Genomic DNA, 22,700 nt, shown 5'->3' with positions numbered 1-22,700 from the left:
GTTGATGTTAATGGATGTTCTTTGTTGCCCTCCATCGTGTCCATGGGTTGGTCACAGTACGTCGTCGTCTATGTGGTGTGTTGTTGGCGTTGGTATTGTTGGCGATGGCGTTGGTGTTGGTGTTGGTGTTGTTGTTGTTATTGTTGGCGTCGGGGTTGGCGTTAGTGTTGTTGGCGTTGGCATTGGCGTTGGCGTTGTTGGCGTTTGTGTTGTCCACGATGTGCTCGCTGTGGACTGCTACCGCTTGGGTGTTGGTGTTGCTTCGTTTGTTGTTGTTGAAGAGGACCAACTCGTTGAGAATGAACAGGACTAAGGGAGAGAAGTCAAAGAGCTCAATTGATCCATCATCGTCTATAAAGTTGGTGAAAAGATAGAGTAGTTGAATACCTGAGAAGAATAGATGAGCTTGTCTTATTTGACCTCTTCGATAACATATGCTGAACCGGTTTGATAACAACAAAGGAACAGACTCCCATTGTCTTAAAACAGCCGGTGACTTTGCCCAAGAACATGACCAAGGCCATCCAATTGTACGACCATCCTTAGTAACAATTGTGAATCCAAAAGAGAAGAGACAATAGCATGCCAAGAAGACAGATATTATACGTTCCAAATATATGCATAGTGCAAATAAATGGAATACTTGTATATTGAGAGTGACGTCGTCATTCACTTCTGTGATGTTCCTGCCATTGTTGTTGTTGTTGTTGCTGTTGCTGTTATTGACAAATGTGATGACATCTTTTAAAGAGAGTACTTTTGTAAAGGGTATATTTGTTTGCTTGCTAAATTGAATGAAGTAGGCGCTCCATGTCAGCACGAGCGCAAGAAGAAGTATACAGTTTGTAGTTGTAGTAGCTCTTGGCGACATTCATGTGTTTGTGGAGATTGAAGATTATGTGTCATTGTGCGCGAGACACAGAAGAAGTGGACAAAGTTGAAGTGGATAGAGTTGAAATGAGGGTCGCAAAAGCCCACTTTCTTGCTTTTCTGATAAATTAATTTAGTTTGACTTCAAGTTCAAAATACATTATCTCATTTGGTGAATTATCTCTACATAAACACATAAAGATATATATACATAGAAAGAATGAACAGTGGAGATGACTTGAATGAATATAGAAGGCAACTACATGCAAAGTATCTTGCTGAGAAACAACCAAATACAGCTGCTTCAGGAGATGGGTCAAATCCTGCTGACAACTCAACAACTGGTTCAACAACAAGTCCAACTACAAGTCCAACAACATCGACAACTTCAACAGCCCCAGTAGTCCCTCCTGGAATGCCACTGCCTAAGCCACCTGCTCAGGCCCATCCAACGTTTATGCCACATGGACAATCCTCGCCGCTGAATATGTTTCAGAAGAAATCACCATGGTCCTCATCCAAAGGTTATAGACTTGGTGGTGTAGAGGACTCTGTTGCAGCCGATGAAGATACCAATATAATAGATGAAGAGGAAGAGATTGCCAATGAGATAATGTATCAACAGCAACAGGACCAACAACTACAGCAACATGATGAGGATAATGAAGAGGATGTGCCATCTCCACCACAGCAAGTCCAACCGCTGCAACAACAAGATCAAGAGCCAGAAGAACAAGTTCAAGATGATGATAACCTTGATGACGATGATGAAGAGATGGACATGCCACCTCCACCACAAGGTCAATTCCCCGGCGGCATGATGCCACAACCAGGGCAATTCCCTGGTATGCCTCCTGGAATGATGATGCCACCACATTGGGGTGGACAACATCAGTTCCAAGCATTCGGTGGCGCGGGCCACCAACTGTCTGGCGACCCAGACGATGAGCCACCAAAGCCAAAGGAGAAGGACGAGATTGTCAACATGATCACTGATCGCTTCAACAATCAAGTTTCACCTCAGCTTGGCTCAACATCACCGCCCAGAATGTTCTATCGTCCAATCAAGCCACTGATCGACATTTGTTTGGAGAAGATAATGATCGACGTGACTCCGTATCAAGCCCGTCTAAAGTTGTTGCCTGGCTTCATGGTGCAGCGTCTGCTCGATTTGATGGTTGGCGCACACAAGGTCACACGAAAGAAGCTGGATCAGATCATCACGTCGGGTGCGCTCATCGAGGAGCTCAACCTCAACTACCAATCATTCGTCAGCAACGACTTCATGCTCAGCTCCCTCCAATGTCTGCTCAACTGTATCCGACGTCTATCACTCTCACGCTGCGTCAACGTCACAGACGAGGGTGCCAAAGTATTCAAGAAGCTTACCCATCTCACATCACTCAATCTAAGTGGCGTTCGAATATCCGATGTATCCGTGCCCTATATTAACAGTAAGTTGGGTCAAGTGATCACATCCAATGTCCATCATGTCCATACTAACCATCCATCCATCCACATCAACCAGAACTCACTAGCCTTGAAGAGCTATCGTTGAGCTGCACGTTGATCACCGACAAGGGTGTTGTATTGTTGTCACCTCTTGTCAATCTATTATCGCTGGACTTGTCAAACTTGAACATCACAGACGATTGTATCTCGTTGACCATTCCTTCATTCACAAAGTTGCAAGTACTCAACCTGTCAGAGACCCAGGCCACAGAGAAGAGCATCCAAAAGCTTAGCAAGCTTCCCTTATCCGACCTCTCGCTCTCCAACTGTCCTGGTATTGGCAACCAAGCCTTGTTCTTTATTACATGTAAGTCTCTCCCGCTCAATCAATCATATGATGGAACTATTCCACTCACTCACATTTAATCAATCAACCAATCAATTAGCATTCGGAAACACACTCAATAGACTGGATATTGTTGGCACCAAGATTGCTGGACCAGGCTTTGTCAACTTGAAGAGACTTCCGAACTTGTTCGAGATCAAGTTGCCTGGTAGGGACTCTATAAATGACAGCTCTGTTCACCATCTCAATCAATTGGTCAACATCCGCAAGCTAGACCTTTCCAACTACATCTATCTCAACTCTGTTTCCACACTCAGTGGACTCAAGTACTGCACTGAGATGTCGCTCTCCAACACCAAGATTGGTGATGACAGCATGATCGCCTTGTCACGTATGTCTCCATCGACTCGCTCGCTCACTCAATCATTCACTAATTCACTTGCTCAATCTAGAATTCCTAAACTTGGAGATATTGAACTTGGATAGGACATTGGTGACAGACTATGGAGTAGGCAGGTTGTTGACACTGGGCCTCCACACATTTAGTTTGATGAAGACACATATCAATGGCAACTCGTTCCAGGCTTTGTCGGCAATGTCATCATTGACATCGTTGAATGTGTCCTCAAATGAGATTGAGGATGACAAAGTGTTGCCTCTAACCAAGTTGCCAAACCTCACCTTTATCGATCTGCGTGGAACCAAAGCCTTCACATCATGTCTCAAGTTTGGTCTATCAGTCAATGTCCGAAGACCAGTTGTAGATCTACCTGTTGCCAATCCAAACATGGGTGGTGGCGGTGATGATGATGATGAAGACGATGAAGGCATATGGGATTGATTTTGTCCGTCAGTCCGTCCATCAACATTCGAGTGTTGTCGTGTTTATTGTTAATAAATTACATGACCATGGTCTTCAGTGAAGAAGTTACCATAGTTTTGTCCAAACTTGCAAAGTGTGATCATCAATCATTGTAGGTTTGAAGAGGCTTGCAAGACCTACCATTAAAGGAAGTAGTCGTGTGGTTAATTAAGAGATTAAGTGTGATTGATCAAAGCATGTGGTTATGAGTGAGTGTGTGATGGTCACTCCAACCCTACTGATCACACACAAACACACAAGATGACTGGCTCAGTTAGAGATAAACAAACATCAACAACCAACCCAACAACAATCCCACACCTAGTCACATGTTGTTGATAAGCAACGCTCCATCCAGCTAGGATCACCACTTTAACACATTGATCAACAAACAATGATGGTTGATGGATGGATGGATGTGGCTGATTGGTTGGAACACCAACACCTATTCCAATGTTAATGTGTGTGTGATGAATGTGGACCATACGACTCTCACTCTCCCTCATTCATTCATATCCCAGAGAGTTGCTGTGTCCCCTCCTCCCTACCCTGATCCCTCCTTCTATCAATCAATCCATCAATCCATCATCCACAACACATTCATCACACCGCATTCACGGATAAGTATAAATATATTTATACCTACTGCTTACTTAGAGCTTATTCATCAACTGCTGACTGGTTGCGAGACCATTGTAACAACGATCACTCAAAGGCCAACCAACATCATCACTGGTACCTCCTCTAAATCATTATCATTATTCACTCATTCAATCAATCAATCACTATTCATTCATTCACTCAATCAATCAAAGTCAAGCTAATCACATACTGGTGATGAAGGACGAGACAAGGCAACTTAGACCAATGTCCGAGTTTGCTACAACACATCCACCAACAATGATGGCATTCGAGAAGCAACAACAACAACAGATGTCTACGACAACTATAGATACATTGTTATCCAACTTTGATACGTTACTGGCAACGGTGGAGACGATGAACCAGTGCATGGCAATGGTGAAAGAAGCGTATACACTACAACCTCAGGCCATAGCTACATTCCTGGCGATGCAGAACTTCCTGGACAAGACACATTCGACATTCAATAGACTGTCCATCAAGATACATACACATATCAAGCGTAATGAGATTGTACAGGGCCATGGCCTGGCGACCAACAACGGCATTACGGACTTTGTTCCATCATTCACGGACAATATTGATCGACTTTTGAAGGTGTCATCTCTCAAGATGCCCTCGACCGGGTCTGACATGTTGTTGCCAGAGGTACCACACATCATGGACCAGCGCAGCGTCAATGGTCATGATGATGACGAGGCATCCGACACATCATCATCCGAACCAGGGACACACCATCAGTCCATGGACGTGATGTCAGATCCACATGGAATACCATTGTCCTTCACATTGATCACATCAATCACAATGAATGGAGTCAATGTGTTGGATGGAAGCGACAAGAGCGAGCAGGACGAGGACAATGATGTTGATGAAGTTGAAGGCGACAAGTCATCCACGGTAAACAGTGTTGATGTAATTGAAAGCGAACAGGAGGCGGAGGACGAGGAAGTTGAAGAGGAAGAAGAGGAGGAAGAGGAGGTCAATCCATCTGACGAGCACATCGATGATCTGGACACGCTACCACCAACATTGATCGTTGAGCCAACAAACGAGTTCTGCTCCACGCCATTCTCGCCGTCATCGCCACCCATGTCACCATCACCAATGGCACTGGCAACCAGTCAAACGTGTACATTGATCGATTCAAACGCACTGATATTGAGCGCCAACAGCAGCCTGCACCACATGGAGGAGGTGCGCTGCTTCCAGACATTCGAAAAGTCAATGACAGAGATGGCTGTGTATCGAATCAGGATCAATATGACTGACGACGCCATCCAAAAGAAGAACCAGAAGGGTTGTCACATGATGTCGGTCATCCTACAAGACCAGAGCGCAGTGGCCATGCAACAAACCGTCAACAACAGCAACGCGCTACTGCTTCCACTACCTGTGAGTGAGCCGACCCTTTCGGGCAGCTCACCCATCGAGACCTACATACCCGTGGACGAGGAGGATCTGGCCCACATGTACACAGTATACAAGCCCGTCCAACCCATTCCCGCTCCTCCCCCAGCACTCACCAATGGTCAAGGTCATGGAGGTGTCGGCGGCGGTAACAGGACGACCAATCAAACAAATGGAAATGGCAACAAGTACAAGTCAATAGTGGATAATGGAAGTAGCAACAATACGAACACAAAGGTCATCACTTGGAGTAAGAGCGATGTGAGTGGGTCTGAGACACAGGCACCTCAGTTCCAGTATGTGAAGGAGAAGGTGCCGCGATGCTCCAATCCGAGCGTTGGAGACGAGGACAGTGACATTGAGTTTGATGATTATGATGACTATGACATCGACTCGGACAGCCCATCATACGACGATTCATCCTTCACCAACGAGACTGCCACGCCATCAGCATCAGCGCGACCCAGCAACCACCCTACCACAGCCTCGCTCAACAACAACAATACCACCAACAGCGGATCATTGCTCAAGTCTCCGACCAACATGAAGACGCTGCCACTTTCACCAAAGGGAGTGCCAATCTCGCCCAAGCTATTCCTGGTCCGCTCGAGCCAACGTCGTGCACAGTCTGTGAGCGCGGGTGGTGGTGTTGCAGGCGGCGCAGCCTACAACTCATACCCATGGGTCGGTGGCAAACTGATGCATTTGAATGTGTTTGTGCCGACACAGCCACAATCAGTGGTGGAGCTGTCAGTGGATGATGACTCCACCGTCGAGAAAGTAGTATCCGACGTCTTGGAACTATGTCAAAAGGAAAGGAAGCGTAGACTACTACTCAGTGGCAGTTCCAATCAATTATATTCATCTTTGGACACATTGGCGACCATCAATCCTCAGACTTCTCAGTCGCAGGCACTGGCACAGGCGACACAGACACAGACACAATCAACAACCAACAACCCGAACAACAACAACAATACTATTACAACATCAACCAAGTCATCAGACTCACAGAGTCCTAATTTATCGAATGGAGACAATGAGATATCATTCGCATTCCTTTCAGGATCGATCAATCCCAAGGCCTACCTACTCAAGGTGTGCAGTGAAGATGGAAACGTGTCGGCGGACACTCACATGCTGGACCGACTCCTCGAGATCAAGAAGACCAAGTCCACATCATTCATCCTAATCCAGAATCCAAACTGCACCAGAGGTATGTCACATCGCTCATCAAACATTGGAACATCACATACTCATCATCCCAATCGATCAGAACAACATTCACCTCCACCTATATTCAGGGTCCACATCCTGCCCTCAGCTCCACTCAATGTTGAGAGAAAGTCGAGTGTTAGTAACTCAGTTGGCGTGAAGGACTCGATTGCAGTGCCATATACACATAATGCGACATTGGCATCAATCAAGTCACTGATATGTCGCAAAGAGAAGTTCTCCGAAGAGTTCTGTGTATTCATGTTGATGAACAATGAAGTGGTCAATGACGAGTCCATCACACTAGAGGAGTTGGGCATGGGCGATATCAAACTGATACACAACCAAGTTAGTAAGTAGTACCATAACTCATTGTCGTGTCTTGGTAGGGTCTGGTGACTGACCCTCGCTCAATCAATCCAGAAACATCAATTCCCAAGTCAGTATCATTCATTGCTGACTCTGGCAATGCACCGCGACCCATCACCAAGTTACTTGGTCCAATGTTCTTCTTCACACCAGACACAGCTGGAGAGTTTAAGGTATGATTGATTGTTTGATTGATGATCGTGATTCCAACCTAACCTTGGCCCAATCAATCAATCAAATAGCAATACCAAGTTGTCAAGTTTAACAAGTTTGGTACATCAACGGTTAGAGTGATGGGAATTGATCAAGATAGGATTATTCATTCGAATATGAGTGTGCCCAATGGTAGTAACCATGGTGGATTGTCACCAGTGATGAGTCCAAACAACTGTTTGACACCTCCGCCAAAGTCAAAGAAATCATTCAAGAGATCGTTCAACAATAACTCCAAACTCAAGACACCTATACAACTACTAACAGACATTGCCTCTGTCAATATGATCACAAACAAACCAAAGAACTTCTACATCAAGTGCAAAGATGGCAAGTTGTCCGAGTTCTATTCACAAGACGCCGGTATGTTTACACACTTTCCAGTTGTTTGATCATTACATGGAATCATTCCTAACCCATCATTCAATCAATCAATCACAGAGGAGATCGTTGCAAAGATACAGTTCATCATCAAAGAGAAGAGGAACAAGAGCAAGAATGAATATTAGAAGGCTACAAGTGATGTAGCTTACTTTTAATTTAAATTAAATACTACCGATATCCCAAGTTGGGACATTTACCAATGACTTAACATCCATCGTTGGAAGGTGGTGGCGTGGACCAGGTGGTGGAACATGGCACACCATCATTGGCAACACCGAATGGCACCATGGTGCAGTAGGCCAAACGTCCAATCTCGGCACCAAGAGCAAGAGCTACATTGTCCTCAGTGGGCTGGGTCCAGTTGCGAGTGATCATCACGGACGCGGCAAAGTCACCACACTCTGAGAATACGATAGCTTCATCGTTCTCTGTGAATGGCTGGAAGCCCTCGTCGGCGGGTAGCCAGCCCTGCTTGTGAGCCACTGGCGAAGGGATGTAGTAGCCAATCATTGGTTGCCATCCGTGTGCGGTCAACAGGTACTTGTAGGCCTGGTACGTGGCGTTCTGTCCGATCGCCGAGAAGTTGTGCAGTTGGGTGAGTCCCAAGATGACATCGTGTGAGGACAACACATTGTCCAGGTTGGTACCGTCGTCGTTGGGGCACGGCGAAGTGTAGCCGGGGCAGTCTGTGAAGCACCACTCGTGGAAGCCACTGTCCTTCATGCCAAGCTGGGCGAACAGTTTGTTGACGTGGGGCAGGCCAGTCTTGGCGGCCATGGTGTAGGTGGCACAATTGTCCGAGATACCGATCATCAGCTCAAGGCAGTCGTTGACCGTGGCGTTGGACTCGCCCGAGCAGTACTCAACGACCGAGTCGAGTGTGTAGAGTCCGTAGTTGATGTCCTGGAGCACGGCCATCAGGATCCACAGCTTGATCGTGGAGGCGGTCTGCATGCTTATAGTTGACGTCTCTGATTGAATGCCTGTAGGGTTGCTCGTGGAGAAGTTGGAGAAAGCCCATTCAGTGCCCTCGCAATAGCCATAAGAAGCCACAGTGTTGTTGATATAAAGGCTCAGTCTTTCCAAGTCTGGTGGAGTACAAGCTGGGTCCAATGGTCTAGTACGAGTGCGAGTTTTGGCCTCACTCAATTGCACACTCATCATCAACATGATGATTGTTGCCAACAATATGATTGATCTTGATTGATTGATCATTGTATATGTATGTATGTATGTGTGTATATATTATTGAATGATTGAATGATTGACTGATTATTGAATGGAGATATGATTGAGTTGAATCACTTGGTCTTGCGTAAGATGGAGCGAAAGATATTTTTGATCAATCAGTGCCAATCACAATCGTTTGAGAATATCTTGATGGCACACCATTGGGCGTGTGGGAGTTGGGAATGTTGATGATGATGATGAACTTGTTGTTACATTATCTGACGTAACGTACTTTATTCTGGTCTCTTCTCTTCTCCATCTTCTCTTGTCTCTTTGACTTTGACTCTACGTACTCTGTCTCCTTGTTGTCACCAGAGAAGAACCAAGGACCAAGGAACTTGACCCAGATTTGGTATCCAGCAAAGCCAGGTATCACCAACAATATCAAGAATGCCTTATCCGACAGCAATCCCAATAACAATACCAACAATGATATATAAATCGAATCAAAGTAATACCTATAATGTACATAACATTATTAGTATCAATCAATCAATCAATCAAATACATTATTGGTATAAGTATACATACTCGACCAATCCTTTGGCAGAGAGGTCAGCACCACCATCTATGAGTTCACCTTCAGCATTATTGGTTACTTTGGCCATTGTACTAATGAGTAGATATGGTATACCAGTCAAGATTACAGTAGCAGCATAGAGGAAGTAGTTTGAAAGAGTGAAAGTATCACCATGATACCAATATCTGTAAATAATATATACTACATTAACTGATAATATAGCAATCTGTAATCTCATAATCTCCTTCTCATTCTGTTGCTTTCTCTTCTTTGCTCCTTGATTACCCATCTTATATTTGTTATATTAATAAGTATATGTATATATGTATATTGACTGATGTTGTAATAATGTGATTGAACAAGATTGATGTGTTTGATTGATTGATTGATTGGTGAAGCTGAGAACCCAATGACACGTGTGGCTCTTTGAAATTGTTCACAAAGAACAGCTTTGAAGTCAAAGTTCATTCCAAAACACAACCCTGCAAAGCAAACAAAACAAACGAGGGTTGTGTAGACTGGTTGTGTTCACTCTCCCAAACACTTGTGTTGTTGTTGGACCTACAACTTGATAGTTATAATATATACATATACTACATGTAAACATATACATAATATATATAGTTTAGTTAATTGATAAAGAATAGAATAATAATAGAAATGCAACCGTTGTGTAACTAATTATAATTATAACATAAACATATATTATATATATATTATTCAATCACTTTATAAGTGATAGAATATGTATCAATACTCCTCTTCACTCTCAACTACTCAAAAGGATAAGAAGAGAATGAGATCATTTGAGGATAGAGATAGAGGTAGAGAGATTGACAACAACAATAACAATAGTAATAATAATTATAACAATAATTATAACAACAACAATAACAACAGCAATTATTATAACAATAATAATAGAGGTAGAAATAATTATAATAATAGTTATGATCGCAGTTATACCTCCTCATCATTTAGAGGAGGCTACCAACAGTATTCACAGCATCATCAACAACAACAGCAATATGATGATGGATATCACAACAACAACGATAGTTATGTAAATAGCAACAACAATTACAACAATAACAACAATAGATCATATGATTACCCTAGACAACCGGATCGTGAAGGTGTCGTTGGTAGTAGTAGTAATGGGAGCACAGTTGGTAGGAGCAGTTACAATAGAGGCAGCAGCAGTAGTAGTAATGGTGGCGGCGGCAGTTGGTATGGACATGGACATGGTGGTGACCAGCGTGTAGTCACCTCCTCAAACAACAACAATCATCATAATCATCATGTATTGGACCCAACCAAACGAACTAGATTGGACAATGATAGTTATTATTACAACAACAATAATAATAATAGTAGCAGTAGTAGTAGTAGTAGTCGACACTATCAGCCCACCTCTGGCAATGAATATAGGAGGCATCGATCACCATCACCCTCACCATCACCATTCAGCAGACATCACTATCATAATCAACATCAACATCAACAACATTATCGTAATCAATCGAGTTATTACACGACTAATGGACGTGGTAATCATTCATCAAGACATCATCATCAACCATCACAACAACAGCAACATCATCATAATCATAATCATCACAGCAACAGCAACAGCAGCAGCAGTACTAGGTATCAACAAGCTGACGTCGTACTCAGGCGTCCAACATGGGACGATGAGAACAATTACTACCGAGCTCAGATTGGCGAGTATTTGAACGATAGATGTAAGTTGGCTATGTTATCCTTCGCCGCCCATCATACTGACTCACTTATTCAATGGCGAACACAGACAAGGTTGAGAGCATTGTTGGAACAGGTACTTTCTCAACTGTTGTGGAATGCTATGATGAGAACACAAGGCTGCCCGTTGCCATCAAGATTGTGCGCGCCGTCAAGAAGTACAGTGAGGACGCCATGGTCGAGATCGACATCCTCAACTCATTGGAGAGGAATGGCATGACCAATCAGAACTTGTATGTTGTCCCTCAATCAATCAATCCTATCACCCTGGTTCAATCAACTAACAACACTTGTATGACAGTCACTGCGTAAGACTCTTACATTGGTTCCGACACAAGGATCATATCTGCCTTGTGTTCAAGAGATACGGTCTGAGTCTATACGACTTCCTCAAGAAGAACCATAATAAGCCACTACCTCTGTCGCATATCCAGAGGATATCAAAGCAACTTCTTACCGCCATCCACAGTAAGAACATCAAACAGCAACCAAGAGGCTGATACCATATTTACAGCTCTCACTTCTCTCTCTCTCTCTCCTTTCCTTCTCCCTCTATCTTTTCATCTCTATCCTGGACTCATTCCCATCCATCCATCCCATCTCTCCCACCAGCGATGCACAAGATATCCTTGATTCATACCGACTTGAAGCCAGAGAACATCCTGCTGGAGAACTCAAACTATACGGTGTCGGACACAATGATGCCCATTCAGTGTCCGGACCAGGCCGTGCCAACCAGCACCACGGACAACAATAGTGCGGGCCCCGCTAGAGCAGAGAGCAGCAAGAGTAGAGGGGACCGCGTAGATGGCTCCGAGTACTACCATCTGGACCAGACAGACATTGTGCTGATCGACTTTGGCGGTGCAACCTTTGACTACAAGCACCACACGTCTGTGGTGTGCAGCAGGCCATACCGTCCACCCGAGATCATCCTGGGCTACGATTGGTCCTATCCCTGCGACCTGTGGGGTGTGGGCTGCATCCTTGTCGAGCTCTACATTGGCTCCACACTCTTTGACACGCACAACAACCGTCAACATCTTGCGATGATGGAAAAAGTGATTGGACCATTGCCCCAGAGCATGACTATCGATTCAAAGTAAGTTACTGTTGGTCAATATGGATGGAGGTATGGACTCTAACTAAGACAACAATCGTCATCATTCATAGGAAGTACTATCCAGGTGGTGATTCATGTCTTCATTGGAAGACAGATGAACTTGATAACAAGAGTATTGAGAAGGTGTACACTTTGAAGCAACTCAATGTATGTAGTGTATACTTATGATTAATGATTGATTGAATGATTAACACGATATCGCACTCAGACCTACTTCCACCCGGATCATAATATGTTCCTTGATCTGGCATCGAAACTCTTGGAGTACCACCCCGCCAAGAGGATATCAGCGCGGGAGGCACTGAACCACCCATTCTTTACCCAGAACATCATCAACGATTTGTTTTGTTATAGATAACCTTTAATTATCTCTCAGCAACTTCAACTTATTTATTTATAACAATATCCTGTGCCCAATACAAAGACGAATCGTTTGACCCATACCCTTGGATGCCCAACATTGGTTGTCAACAACACAGTTAGTTAGTGAGAGATCAACAGGTCCTTCGAACCTGGTAATCATTTGCTGTGGTATCTTGATGATGCCCAGATGATGTCGCCCACTGATGTATTTTGCCGAAGGTGAAGGTACTGTACCTTTACAAATCTTCATCGTACTGTAGTATGTCGCCCTTCCCCATCACGAACCCCATCATTGAGTGATTGGTGTAAGGGTGTTGTTTGATTTTGATTGTTGATGGGTGAGTGAGAGTGGGAGACAGAGAGGAGTGCTGTCACATACCCTTTGTTTCCATCATTCCTGCTCCTCAAACAAACAGGAACTTATTCATTGCACTACAAACCAGTCTATTGACACTATCCATACATACATATATTACATACACATAAGATTAGTCTCTCTATCTATCAAGCATCACTCATCAATTAACCATCACATCAATAACACCTTGTCGGTCGTGTATGGTCTTGGTCATGAGGTACATCAATTCATCACAATGAACACAATGAATTAACCATCAGTGTATCTATCTCTCTCTCTCTACTTCTATTCTCTTATCTCTCTCTTTTTTTGTTATCATTCTCTCTCTCTCATTCTCTCTCGTTCTCCCTCTCTCCCCTCTACTACAACTCGCGACCAAACAAACGAATATACAGACTAATTATAAAGTAGTCTTGTCTTCGGTGATTCTTACACCATCTCTCATACAAACGTAGAAAATAACGACATTAGACGAACAACAAAGGATAGCATGGAAGACTCTATTGTCTCAGAATCTTCTTGAGATTAGAGTTCACTTCTGTCAGACTGCCACTGCAAGTGATGGACTAAGGTTAGTTGATGATCATCATCATCCCAAACCAAACAATCTTCTTGGATTCATTCACTCATTCAATCATTCAATCCAACAAACAGGAACTTTATCACAAAGAACTATGCAGAGCTGAAGAAGGTCAATCCAAAGCTACCAGTTGTGGTACGTGAGGGACATGGTATTGAACCCGCCATCTACGCGAGATATGGTAAGCAGTCCCAGCATGAGACTAATGAATGAATGAATGAATGGTTGGATGAGTACTAACACAAACGATGAAACAGATTATAACAAATATAGATATATATATATGTATAACTGTATAATGTATAGAATGCCCGCTTTATTAGTGTATTATGAATGATGTATATATACTGATTAGATGGAACATGGAATAGTGTTCTGTAGATTCCAGGATGATGACTCAGCAATGATAGAATGTATGAGTCATGGTGACACATCGTGAATCGTATGTGACAAGTCGTCACAAGATGGTGGCCACGAGGAGAAGCGCGTCGTTGCCGATATGACGGAGCTTGAGGTCGAGGCTGAGCTGAAGGAGCTCTGTCTGATTGGTGGCAAGTTCAAGCGAACAACAGGAGCAGAGGCTGATTACGACGACATCACTGGTTACAACAACAGGTCCAAACTCATTATTTAGACAATCCACAATATCTCCATCGCCATCTTCACTCATCCTATCCCATACAAGGTTGTCAATAGACCAGACAACCTCCACTCCCACCTTCCACACATACTTGGTCCAAGGCCTTAGCCTCAGCCCTAGCCACAGTCCCCGACACCCCCAACCCTACCCCCAGCCCTCAGTCTTGGACAAACAGGTTGTACTTTTAGTAAATCACTTTATACATAGTAGTTGTAGTTGTAGTAGGAGTAGTAGTCTCAAGAAGTCTTATGATGATGGTGATGATGGCTTGGCATAGGTACCTCTGGCCTTGAGCTTGCCGCGTGTCACTCTGAACTCATCACCCGAGAAAAATTGAAAGAGGTGATCACGGATGGTCTCCTTGGACAACACAACCTTCCTGGCATTGACATGGAACTCCATCGACTTTCTCCTGGCATTCATAATGCGTGAGGGCCACCAAGTCTTCTTATTGGCGTTGAATACCAAATCGATTGTTTGTCTCACCGCACTGTTACCGGCCAAGAAGGGGGCCTTCTTGACCTTGAGGTCCTTCACAAATGGTTTGAACTTTCTACTCAACTTTGACGTGGATATGTTATACTCCTCGCCAACCTCATGCAAAGTCAAATTCCACATGTCCGAGAAGCTGATGACCATTGGTCCCTCAGTGCCAGAGCTGTCCGATGACGTTGGAGAACTTGGAGGACTTGAAGGGGGGCTGGAGACAGGGCTAGAGTCATACTCTTGGTTGGATTCACAGGACATTGTTTGAGCAGACTCGTCCATGTCAAAGAGGCCTTCGGCAACACTTGGTAGGATTCCTTCATAAGATGATGGTACAGAATGAGTGGCCACAACTGGGCATATGTTTAGAGGAGTGGACAGGTAATCTTGGTTGGCAAAGAGATGTTGCTGTTGTTGTTGGTGGTATGGAATCGGTTGACACTGATCTTGGAATGGTTGGTGGTCAAAGGACTCTGGGATGGACGTTGGTGTTGGTTGGTACCAAGAATTATAGGTTATCTCTTCGACTGAGTAGTATTGGACAGGGGTGCTTTGGCTCTGGGAAGTCGCGTTGTAGTATGGTAGGCTAAGAGGATAATCCATGGCAGGTAGGTAGGGTAAGTAGGCAAGGTAGGTATATTGTTTGGAAGAGCTTATTAAGGTTATTGTTGAATGACATGATTGACTCTTGTTGGAAACTGACCATTTATACTCAGTACTCTCTCATACAATCACTCAGTCAATCATACTCTGACTGCAAGGCCCGATAAAAAGTGATTGACAGAACTTTACGGGCGTGTAACCTTTGGTCCTTTTAATGAAGTTCGATCACTATTTATGAGGGATTGTTCAAACCATAATTTTAGCCCAGTGGGGTGATCATTGGAAGAGTTTTGATGGACCAAAAAAGGACCATTGAGTCCCGTTTTTCAGATAATTTTGCATCAACCAAAACCAAAAGGTGTCAATCCATTCAAAGGAATGGCTTATCACTTATCACTGTTATTATTAATAACTCTAACTTGTACATACATATAATATAACAATCAAACAAATAATATAATAATAAGAAATAATGGTTTTGGAAAAATATGATTACGAATTGATGAAGGCCGTTGGAAACAATGATCTGAAGAAATTAAGAGAGATGTTGGATTGTGGAGTGGACATTAATATGAAGGAGTATGATAAGGGTACGACACCTTTGCATATTGCAGCGGCACGTGGACATAAACAGGCGATAGAGTTGTTGGTGGCGAGAGGCGCCGACATCAATGCACAGGACGCGAGAGGCGTCACCCCGCTGCACTCACTCGTGCTCAATCGTTATGATATGCTGGCGCTGTGGATGGTGCGCCAGGGCGCCGACATCTACTTGGGCGACCTCAACAAGTTCTCGCCGTACGATCTGGCGCTAGGATGGTTCCAGAAGGAGATGGTGGCCGCCTCCGAGGGCAAGCCCGTCATCTGGGAGGAGCTGAACGAGAGGAACAACGCCGTGGCGCAGATCCTTTCCAAGCCATCAAAGGACGCGACGCCGCCACCCGTCTCGCCCAACGCCGAGATGACCGAGGTGGTCAAGATATACTACAGAGGTGGCAACTTCAAGAGCATCAAGATATCCTCAGCCGAAACAGCACGTGAGATCATCAAGAGGATGGCAGAGAAGTTCAACATGTCTGCATATGACAAGTGTTTCGACATCATGGAGGTTGTCAAGGGAGAGAGTATGTATCAATCAAACTGGAATCATTCCAATCACTCACTAACTCTATCTCTATCACTTACTCAAACAGTTCACTTCTTTGCAGCAGGCGATTATATACTTCCATCAAAGTACAAGTGGCCAGTGATCGTTGGAAACACTGGTAATGAGACACATGTTCATTGTCGATTTGAGATTGCCATTAGGAAGAGTGCTCCACAGGCTGCACATGAGTTGTTCACTCGTGTTGCCTAAGAAGAAGAAAGATCGTTGTTACACGTGACATCCATGGATGTCGTCCAGTTGGTCACGTAACTACTACTATTTATTAAATGTAATATAATCAATCTGCACTACTACTACTGCATTGCTGGCGGAGTTGCTATACAATGTTAGGAATGCCTTTGCGTGTGTATATATGTGGCTGTCCAAGCAATGTCCATTGCTTGCTTTACTTGGCTTGGAATCCTCTGCGCTCATCCAATGAATGAATGGATGACTGCCATCCTCTGAAGTGACAAAGACAACAAAGAGGAGGAAGAAGTCTTTGTTTAACCATGTGATCGATATTACTATTATCCTCTTATTTCATCGGTGATTGTGACATCGAGTAGGTAGTTACACTGATTGGTACGATTCAGGATCTCTCGAACAGTGTTGATGTCGGGCGCACCGTAGCCATAGCTGGTGCCATATGTCTTGAGTGTCTTTTGAGAATGATTGATGGTCATGATGCCGCCACCCAGACACTTGGCCTTGTACCTGAGTTTCAATGTGCCTCCACTGCTCTGATTAAAGTATTTAGCAAGTGACTCGAGATGTGATTCGTACCATGACATGATGTGACTGTGATAGGGCAGTGCAGTGGACACCAACACATATCTTGGTGACATCCTCTCGTATCGATTGTTTAAGAATTGAGTATAAAGTGATTTAGGTTCACTATCATCATCGTTATCATCATCGATATCGTCATCATTGTCATTGTCATTGTTGACATCTGATGTCTCTGGTAGATCAGGACAATCAACATCATAAGATATTTCCAATCTACATATTATATACTTCTCATCATGATTATGATTGATAATTGATTGAAACACAAGATTCCTCTCTTTATCAAATACAATCTTATTCTTTTTATATAGTTCTAATGTTAAAGACATTTATATATTTATATGTATCTGTATGTATTTGTTGTTGTAATAACAATAATGTTGGATGTTACTGTCTTTGCAAAGAACAACAACAACAATAACATCAACAACACTTGAAGAGGTGTGAAAGTGTACGAAAGGGTGTTGTGTCTGTTCAATTTTATGTCCTTTTGAAGGAAAACAACAACTCTAATAATGCTTGACCAGACAGTAATCGAGTCAAGTCTGGTTGATTGTTTACAAGTTGAGTGGTTGAGTGTTGTTTGTTATACTAAAGTAAAAAAAAAAAAAAGGAAATTTCTACATCTGGAGAGATCTACTCTACTAGACTCACAATAATGAAGTTGTAACATAATATTATTGTGAGAGTTTAATTATAACTATCTTATTCTTTGTTTGGTCGTTTTTGCATGGTTCGACATGTGTAGAAACAATAAACAATGTCGTCTTAGAATGGACGACCAGACGCATCGGCCCGCCCATGGGACAAAAAACGAAAAATAAACATAAATAATAAATAAAATAAAAAGAAAGAAGTTGGCTTTGGCTTGGCACTCACAGACACACAGACAGAACAAGTAGCTCACTCATATATAGAAGAAAATTTATTTAACCAACCAATAACAATATTATGACATTACCTAATTATATATACAAGAGGATTATAGAGCACATCATAAATGATCGGATAACAATCATTGATGACGCTGAAGCAAATGATCACTTTGGCAATCAACTAAAATTAGTCTGCAAGAATTGGGCTATATTTATCAACAAAGTTAGAGACTCTTTTACATTGGTATCCTATACTGAAGCTCTCAAAATGCTTTGCTCAAACGATTACAGAGTCTCAAACATCACGAAGATAAACCTTGATATAACTCAATTCACGCGATTGGACGATGCCACTGGTTTTGAGACATACACAAATCTATCACTTCTTTCTGATCTGTCATTGTACTTGGTCAATCTACAGTCCTTGTCTGTAAGAATCAGATGCAAGGACACAATGTGTGACACAACAATTGAGAGAGTGGAGCAACTTATCAAAGCTATTGGCAATTCGGCCGTTCCCATTCATCTTGACATTGACAGTGACAGTGAGGGCATTGCCTTGCTCGAACTTATTTTAGGCTCTCAACCTCAAAAATTTTCAATTACGAGCATCACCATTGAGTACAACTACGAGAACAGATACGAAAACTATTCATTCCTTTCATCAAAGGTCAAGGTGCCAAGAATAGCTATTTTGCCCAGCAGCACTATGGATAGATGTATGTTCATGACACCAGAACAATGTCAAGAGTTGTGTCGCCTTCCATTCGAATCAATATGTTTGTATGTGCACCCATTTCATTCATTCTCTCTCATTCTTGGACCTTTATTGAAAAGCTTGGAGCTCTACTTTACACAAACAATGGACGACCATTCAGTTAGTTTTCCAATTAACAATACCCTCATTGACTTGAAGATTGGCATTTTGGAGGAGACAAAACAGTGGCTCCAAAATGAAGATAGTGATAGTGAGATTTTACAACCACGCCTCGACCAAATTCTCCAACAATTCATGGCTCTAACAAGTCTGACACTGGCACAAGTAAACCTCACACAACCAACAATCGATGCCATTTTCTCAATTCAAACTCTTGAACATCTATCATTCTCTTTACAAAGAAAACCTATATCAGTCAGATTGGGCCAACTTTCTCTTTTCTCCAACTGCTTCAATAGCAAAGATCAAAATCATATTAAATTTCTTCGATTCAACCTCGATCAAATGGGAAACGATTTCAATGGGGAGCACGAATCCATTATCAACCAAAGTCTTATCAACATAATTCAACAATCTAATCTTATCCAGATGGATATCATAGAATCTTTCTCCCCTCAAAGCTACACATACCCAATGTCATTTGGATCCATTATTGAAGCAGCTAGACTCAAGCCATCTCTTCGATTGCAAATCAACAGATACAGCATGATTAGTGATGAGAGATTTCTACAGAATCTCGATAAATTGGATCATACACTCTGGATGTGCGGGTATCTTAACAGCCGATAGCCGATAGCCCCATTTCATTCAATAAAGCATAAGTTAAAAGGTTAACATTATAGTTAATCTTAGCATACCAAAGGTTAACATTAATATTAACCTTTACATATAACAGGTTAATATTGTAATTTACCATATTATCAAATGTTAGTAGTTCGTGTTGACTGGATAACAAAGTATGAGGGAATCGAATATCCATATTACCATACAATATTTGAAACTATCTATCCAATAAAAATGAGCTTGGCACCCTTTCGTACACCCTTCCAGCCCGCCAAACTATAAAGTCAACAGTGTCACTCATGCTTGCCGACTGTGTTGCTTTATTCCACCGGGAGCATGATGTCCAGCTTGGATTGGATGTCCTCATCAATGTCGATGTTGTCATTGACAATATCCAAGCGAGTGAGCGTGGTGTTGATGCGTAGCGCTTGCATAAACACTGGCTGTTCGGTATCAAGGCGATTGGCAATGAGCGTCAGACGACGGAGACCTGTTTCGTTGGTCGCCAGCAACACGTTGCTGAGGCACTCCAGCTTCTCAGTGTCGATGGAGAGGTTGGCGAATGTCAAATGTGTGATGGTGCGATTGCGTCGCATCAAGACGAACAGATCTGTGCTGTACGCGTCCAACAGGTTGTCCAGGGTCAATGCACGGAGGGCAGAGTCAGGTGGCAGCAGTCGAGGCAGTCTGTCCAGCTCGCTGTACATCAGCTGGAGATCGACAGGATGTTCTGGAGGGAGCAAGTCGATGGGATCCAGTGGCGGTTTCGCCACCCTCATTGACAAAGAGACAAGTGGGCAGGATGGCAAACAAAGATGCTCGATCAGCGCCACTGTTTGGCAGCTGTTGCTGCCGGTCTCGTTGGTATCCAGCATTGGAATGTCAAGATGTATGAATCGCTGTGTTGCCAACAATGAGTTAAAGAGTGACACCTCGGTGATTGGAGAGTTGAGCGTCAGCTTGGTGACATTGGCCTTGTCAAGGATGGCATTGGCGATGTGGTCCGCTGTGTAGAATGGAGGGTAGTGGTGGATATCATCGGGATCTTCGACCGGGGGATATATACCGACAGTCGCGGTCAAAGATGTGATGTTGCTGTGTCTGCTGACGAGCTCAAGCAAGGGATCGTTTGGATGCTCAAGACAAGCATGTCCCGAATGAGTCCATTCGCAGATGCTTATGTCGGACATTGTGTGAAGCTTGATGGAGTGGAGTGACGGCATATGTGCGACCAACTCGAGGAACTCCTGGCGGCCACACAGCGATAGCTTGGTGACGTGTTTGAATGTGTCTGGACCGATCAATGAGCAACGCCATCGGACACCTTGAATGGAGAGATGGCGAACCTTGATGCCATTGGATCGAATCGCCTGGTAGAATGTATCCAAGACACAGTCGTTTGCGATGGGAGCAGGTTGTTGTTGTTCATCATCGATTGGCATTTCGCCCAGATGCAGTCGATCAATGTTCCGAAAGAGCAGCTGCCGCCTGATGATGACCGAGTGGACAAATGCCAGTGACCTGTCAATGACCACGTCCACACGCTCTGAGGAGGCCATGTTGAACCACCGGCGACAGACCAACGCAACGGTTGCCATGCATTGATGATGGTGCTCATGGAGGAGATATCGCAGGATGTTGCGTTGAATAGGGATGGGCAAGAGAGGGGAGGCTTGGTGCATGTCCCAGCCGTGTACATCCACGTCACAGATCGCTGTGGCATCGTCGCATGCAAGGAGGGTGATATTGTGATGTTCTTGACAATACACGGTGAGTCAATTAAGTGCCTATCTCTATTCATTTGTCCTGATGTCTAAGTGTGATGAGGTGGCCTATTCTTGGGGGTAGCCAGAATCAACTGATCAATACTAATACACATACTACATAAGCGTTTGGCAAATGAAGTTATAAGGTACTTTAGCGGTGGAGATTGAAACATATGTTTGTGCATGAGAATATATGAAATGATCTTCACCGCTTGATCATGAAGCGCAAACCAAAGTACGTTCTCAACACTACTCTCATGTGCGAATTGATGAAAAACGTAGGCCTTCCCGACAGCAAGGTGACAGAGGACGTGTTCAACGAGTTTGCCAATATAATGGATGATGCGCCCAATCTGTCGTATAGATGTCTAGGCTCTATGTTGATGCAAGCAGCGAGCATTGGTTCACTCAAAATCATCAAGTTCTTGGTGGAGAAGATGTCAACCTTCGAAAGAGGTGATTCCAATAGCGCAGTGCACATGATAAACCCTCCCGTCATGGGGGAGATTATCGACACATGTATCAAACAAGACGACATCGAGTCAATGGAGTATCTGATCCAGGTGGCCATCAAAGTCACAGCAACAGGTGGATTTAAATACAATACCGGCAGGCTCTTCAATCTACACTTGTGTAGCACCAAGATCCTCACACATCTCTTTGACAAGGGCTACATCACAGTCGATGACCCCAAGGACAACATCGTGTCATTCCTAGTGGACGGGGCCTGCCAGTATGGAAAGTTGGACATTATTCGTCTGGTGCACCAGCGTTGCACGACACCGGCACAGCTTCGGAGACATCTTCCCTCGCTGTACTATATTAATTTGGCCACTGGTGACAACTTTCACGAGGTACTCACTTATCTGTTTGAAGGTGATGGCAATGGTGGTGAGCCATCACCCTTCAAACGCGCCGAAGTTAAGTTTGACTTGGATCGCATGCTCCGATCAATTTATTTATTCATTGTTTCACTGATTGATTGGGTCGATGATTGGTCGATATTATCACGGGATAGGATATGTGTACCCACTGGGTAGTACTACCCAGGGTTTAGTTGACAGACTACATAATGTCAACTGGGGTTGTTGACGATCTGTTGGACATTGGACAATGGCATGGCATCATACAAGGTGTCGGACCAAGGGTGGGTCTCAAGATAGGTTGTTTTTGCAAAATCGAGCCACCTTTG

At 43.6% G+C, this 22,700-nt stretch overlaps 13 protein-coding genes across 13 annotated transcripts; 7 read left to right on the top strand and 6 right to left on the bottom strand.

The window, feature by feature from the left end:
• Positions 1–70: 70 nt before the first annotated feature.
• Positions 71–313, top strand: SAMD00019534_077750 (hypothetical protein; the record flags this gene model as incomplete). Its single annotated transcript, XM_012896815.1, has 1 exon — positions 71–313. One exon carries the CDS (start codon positions 71–73, stop codon positions 311–313), a length of 243 nt encoding a protein of 80 aa, XP_012752269.1.
• A 1,044-nt stretch (positions 314–1,357) lies between these two features.
• On the top strand, positions 1,358–3,509 carry SAMD00019534_077740 (hypothetical protein; the record flags this gene model as incomplete). Its single annotated transcript, XM_012896814.1, has 4 exons — positions 1,358–2,324; positions 2,399–2,689; positions 2,769–3,059; positions 3,121–3,509. 4 exons carry the CDS (start codon positions 1,358–1,360, stop codon positions 3,507–3,509), a joined length of 1,938 nt encoding a protein of 645 aa, XP_012752268.1.
• An 888-nt stretch (positions 3,510–4,397) lies between these two features.
• SAMD00019534_077730 (hypothetical protein) lies at positions 4,398–7,888 on the top strand (the record flags this gene model as incomplete). Its single annotated transcript, XM_012896813.1, has 5 exons — positions 4,398–6,798; positions 6,859–7,149; positions 7,221–7,339; positions 7,409–7,742; positions 7,821–7,888. The coding sequence occupies 5 exons, from the start codon at positions 4,398–4,400 to the stop codon at positions 7,886–7,888; spliced, it is 3,213 nt and encodes a 1,070-aa protein (XP_012752267.1).
• Positions 7,889–7,973: 85 nt separating this feature from the next.
• On the bottom strand, positions 7,974–8,954 carry SAMD00019534_077720 (hypothetical protein; the record flags this gene model as incomplete). The annotated part of the gene is made up of 1 exon (XM_012896812.1): positions 7,974–8,954. A coding segment is annotated over one exon (981 nt), but the record flags the coding sequence as incomplete, so codon positions are not given.
• Positions 8,955–9,210: 256 nt separating this feature from the next.
• SAMD00019534_077710 (hypothetical protein) lies at positions 9,211–9,802 on the bottom strand (the record flags this gene model as incomplete). Its single annotated transcript, XM_012896811.1, has 2 exons — positions 9,211–9,451; positions 9,525–9,802. Coding segments are annotated over 2 exons (519 nt in total), but the record flags the coding sequence as incomplete, so codon positions are not given.
• Positions 9,803–11,448: 1,646 nt separating this feature from the next.
• Positions 11,449–12,752, top strand: SAMD00019534_077700 (hypothetical protein; the record flags this gene model as incomplete). Its single annotated transcript, XM_012896810.1, has 5 exons — positions 11,449–11,507; positions 11,576–11,742; positions 11,887–12,376; positions 12,448–12,544; positions 12,606–12,752. Coding segments are annotated over 5 exons (960 nt in total), but the record flags the coding sequence as incomplete, so codon positions are not given.
• A 1,000-nt stretch (positions 12,753–13,752) lies between these two features.
• SAMD00019534_077690 (hypothetical protein) lies at positions 13,753–14,326 on the top strand (the record flags this gene model as incomplete). Its single annotated transcript, XM_012896809.1, has 2 exons — positions 13,753–13,878; positions 14,162–14,326. Coding segments are annotated over 2 exons (291 nt in total), but the record flags the coding sequence as incomplete, so codon positions are not given.
• Positions 14,156–14,368, bottom strand: SAMD00019534_077680 (hypothetical protein; the record flags this gene model as incomplete). The annotated part of the gene is made up of 1 exon (XM_012896808.1): positions 14,156–14,368. The coding sequence occupies one exon, from the start codon at positions 14,366–14,368 to the stop codon at positions 14,156–14,158; it is 213 nt and encodes a 70-aa protein (XP_012752262.1).
• Positions 14,369–14,584: 216 nt separating this feature from the next.
• On the bottom strand, positions 14,585–15,427 carry SAMD00019534_077670 (hypothetical protein; the record flags this gene model as incomplete). The annotated part of the gene is made up of 1 exon (XM_012896807.1): positions 14,585–15,427. One exon carries the CDS (start codon positions 15,425–15,427, stop codon positions 14,585–14,587), a length of 843 nt encoding a protein of 280 aa, XP_012752261.1.
• A 475-nt stretch (positions 15,428–15,902) lies between these two features.
• Positions 15,903–16,778, top strand: SAMD00019534_077660 (hypothetical protein; the record flags this gene model as incomplete). Its single annotated transcript, XM_012896806.1, has 2 exons — positions 15,903–16,551; positions 16,621–16,778. Coding segments are annotated over 2 exons (807 nt in total), but the record flags the coding sequence as incomplete, so codon positions are not given.
• A 326-nt stretch (positions 16,779–17,104) lies between these two features.
• SAMD00019534_077650 (hypothetical protein) lies at positions 17,105–17,695 on the bottom strand (the record flags this gene model as incomplete). The annotated part of the gene is made up of 1 exon (XM_012896805.1): positions 17,105–17,695. One exon carries the CDS (start codon positions 17,693–17,695, stop codon positions 17,105–17,107), a length of 591 nt encoding a protein of 196 aa, XP_012752259.1.
• A 2,367-nt stretch (positions 17,696–20,062) lies between these two features.
• SAMD00019534_077640 (hypothetical protein) lies at positions 20,063–21,301 on the bottom strand (the record flags this gene model as incomplete). The annotated part of the gene is made up of 1 exon (XM_012896804.1): positions 20,063–21,301. One exon carries the CDS (start codon positions 21,299–21,301, stop codon positions 20,063–20,065), a length of 1,239 nt encoding a protein of 412 aa, XP_012752258.1.
• Positions 21,302–21,726: 425 nt separating this feature from the next.
• On the top strand, positions 21,727–22,548 carry SAMD00019534_077630 (hypothetical protein; the record flags this gene model as incomplete). Its single annotated transcript, XM_012896803.1, has 1 exon — positions 21,727–22,548. The coding sequence occupies one exon, from the start codon at positions 21,727–21,729 to the stop codon at positions 22,546–22,548; it is 822 nt and encodes a 273-aa protein (XP_012752257.1).
• Between the last annotated feature and the right edge of the window lie 152 nt (positions 22,549–22,700).

The sequence above is a fragment of the Acytostelium subglobosum genome, assembly GCF_000787575.1.
Source record: "Acytostelium subglobosum LB1 DNA, scaffold: scaffold16, whole genome shotgun sequence".
NCBI lineage: Eukaryota > Evosea > Eumycetozoa > Acytosteliales > Acytosteliaceae > Acytostelium > Acytostelium subglobosum.
Note: the sequence above shows the minus strand (reverse complement) of the source record. Positions and strands in the feature narration are given on the sequence as shown.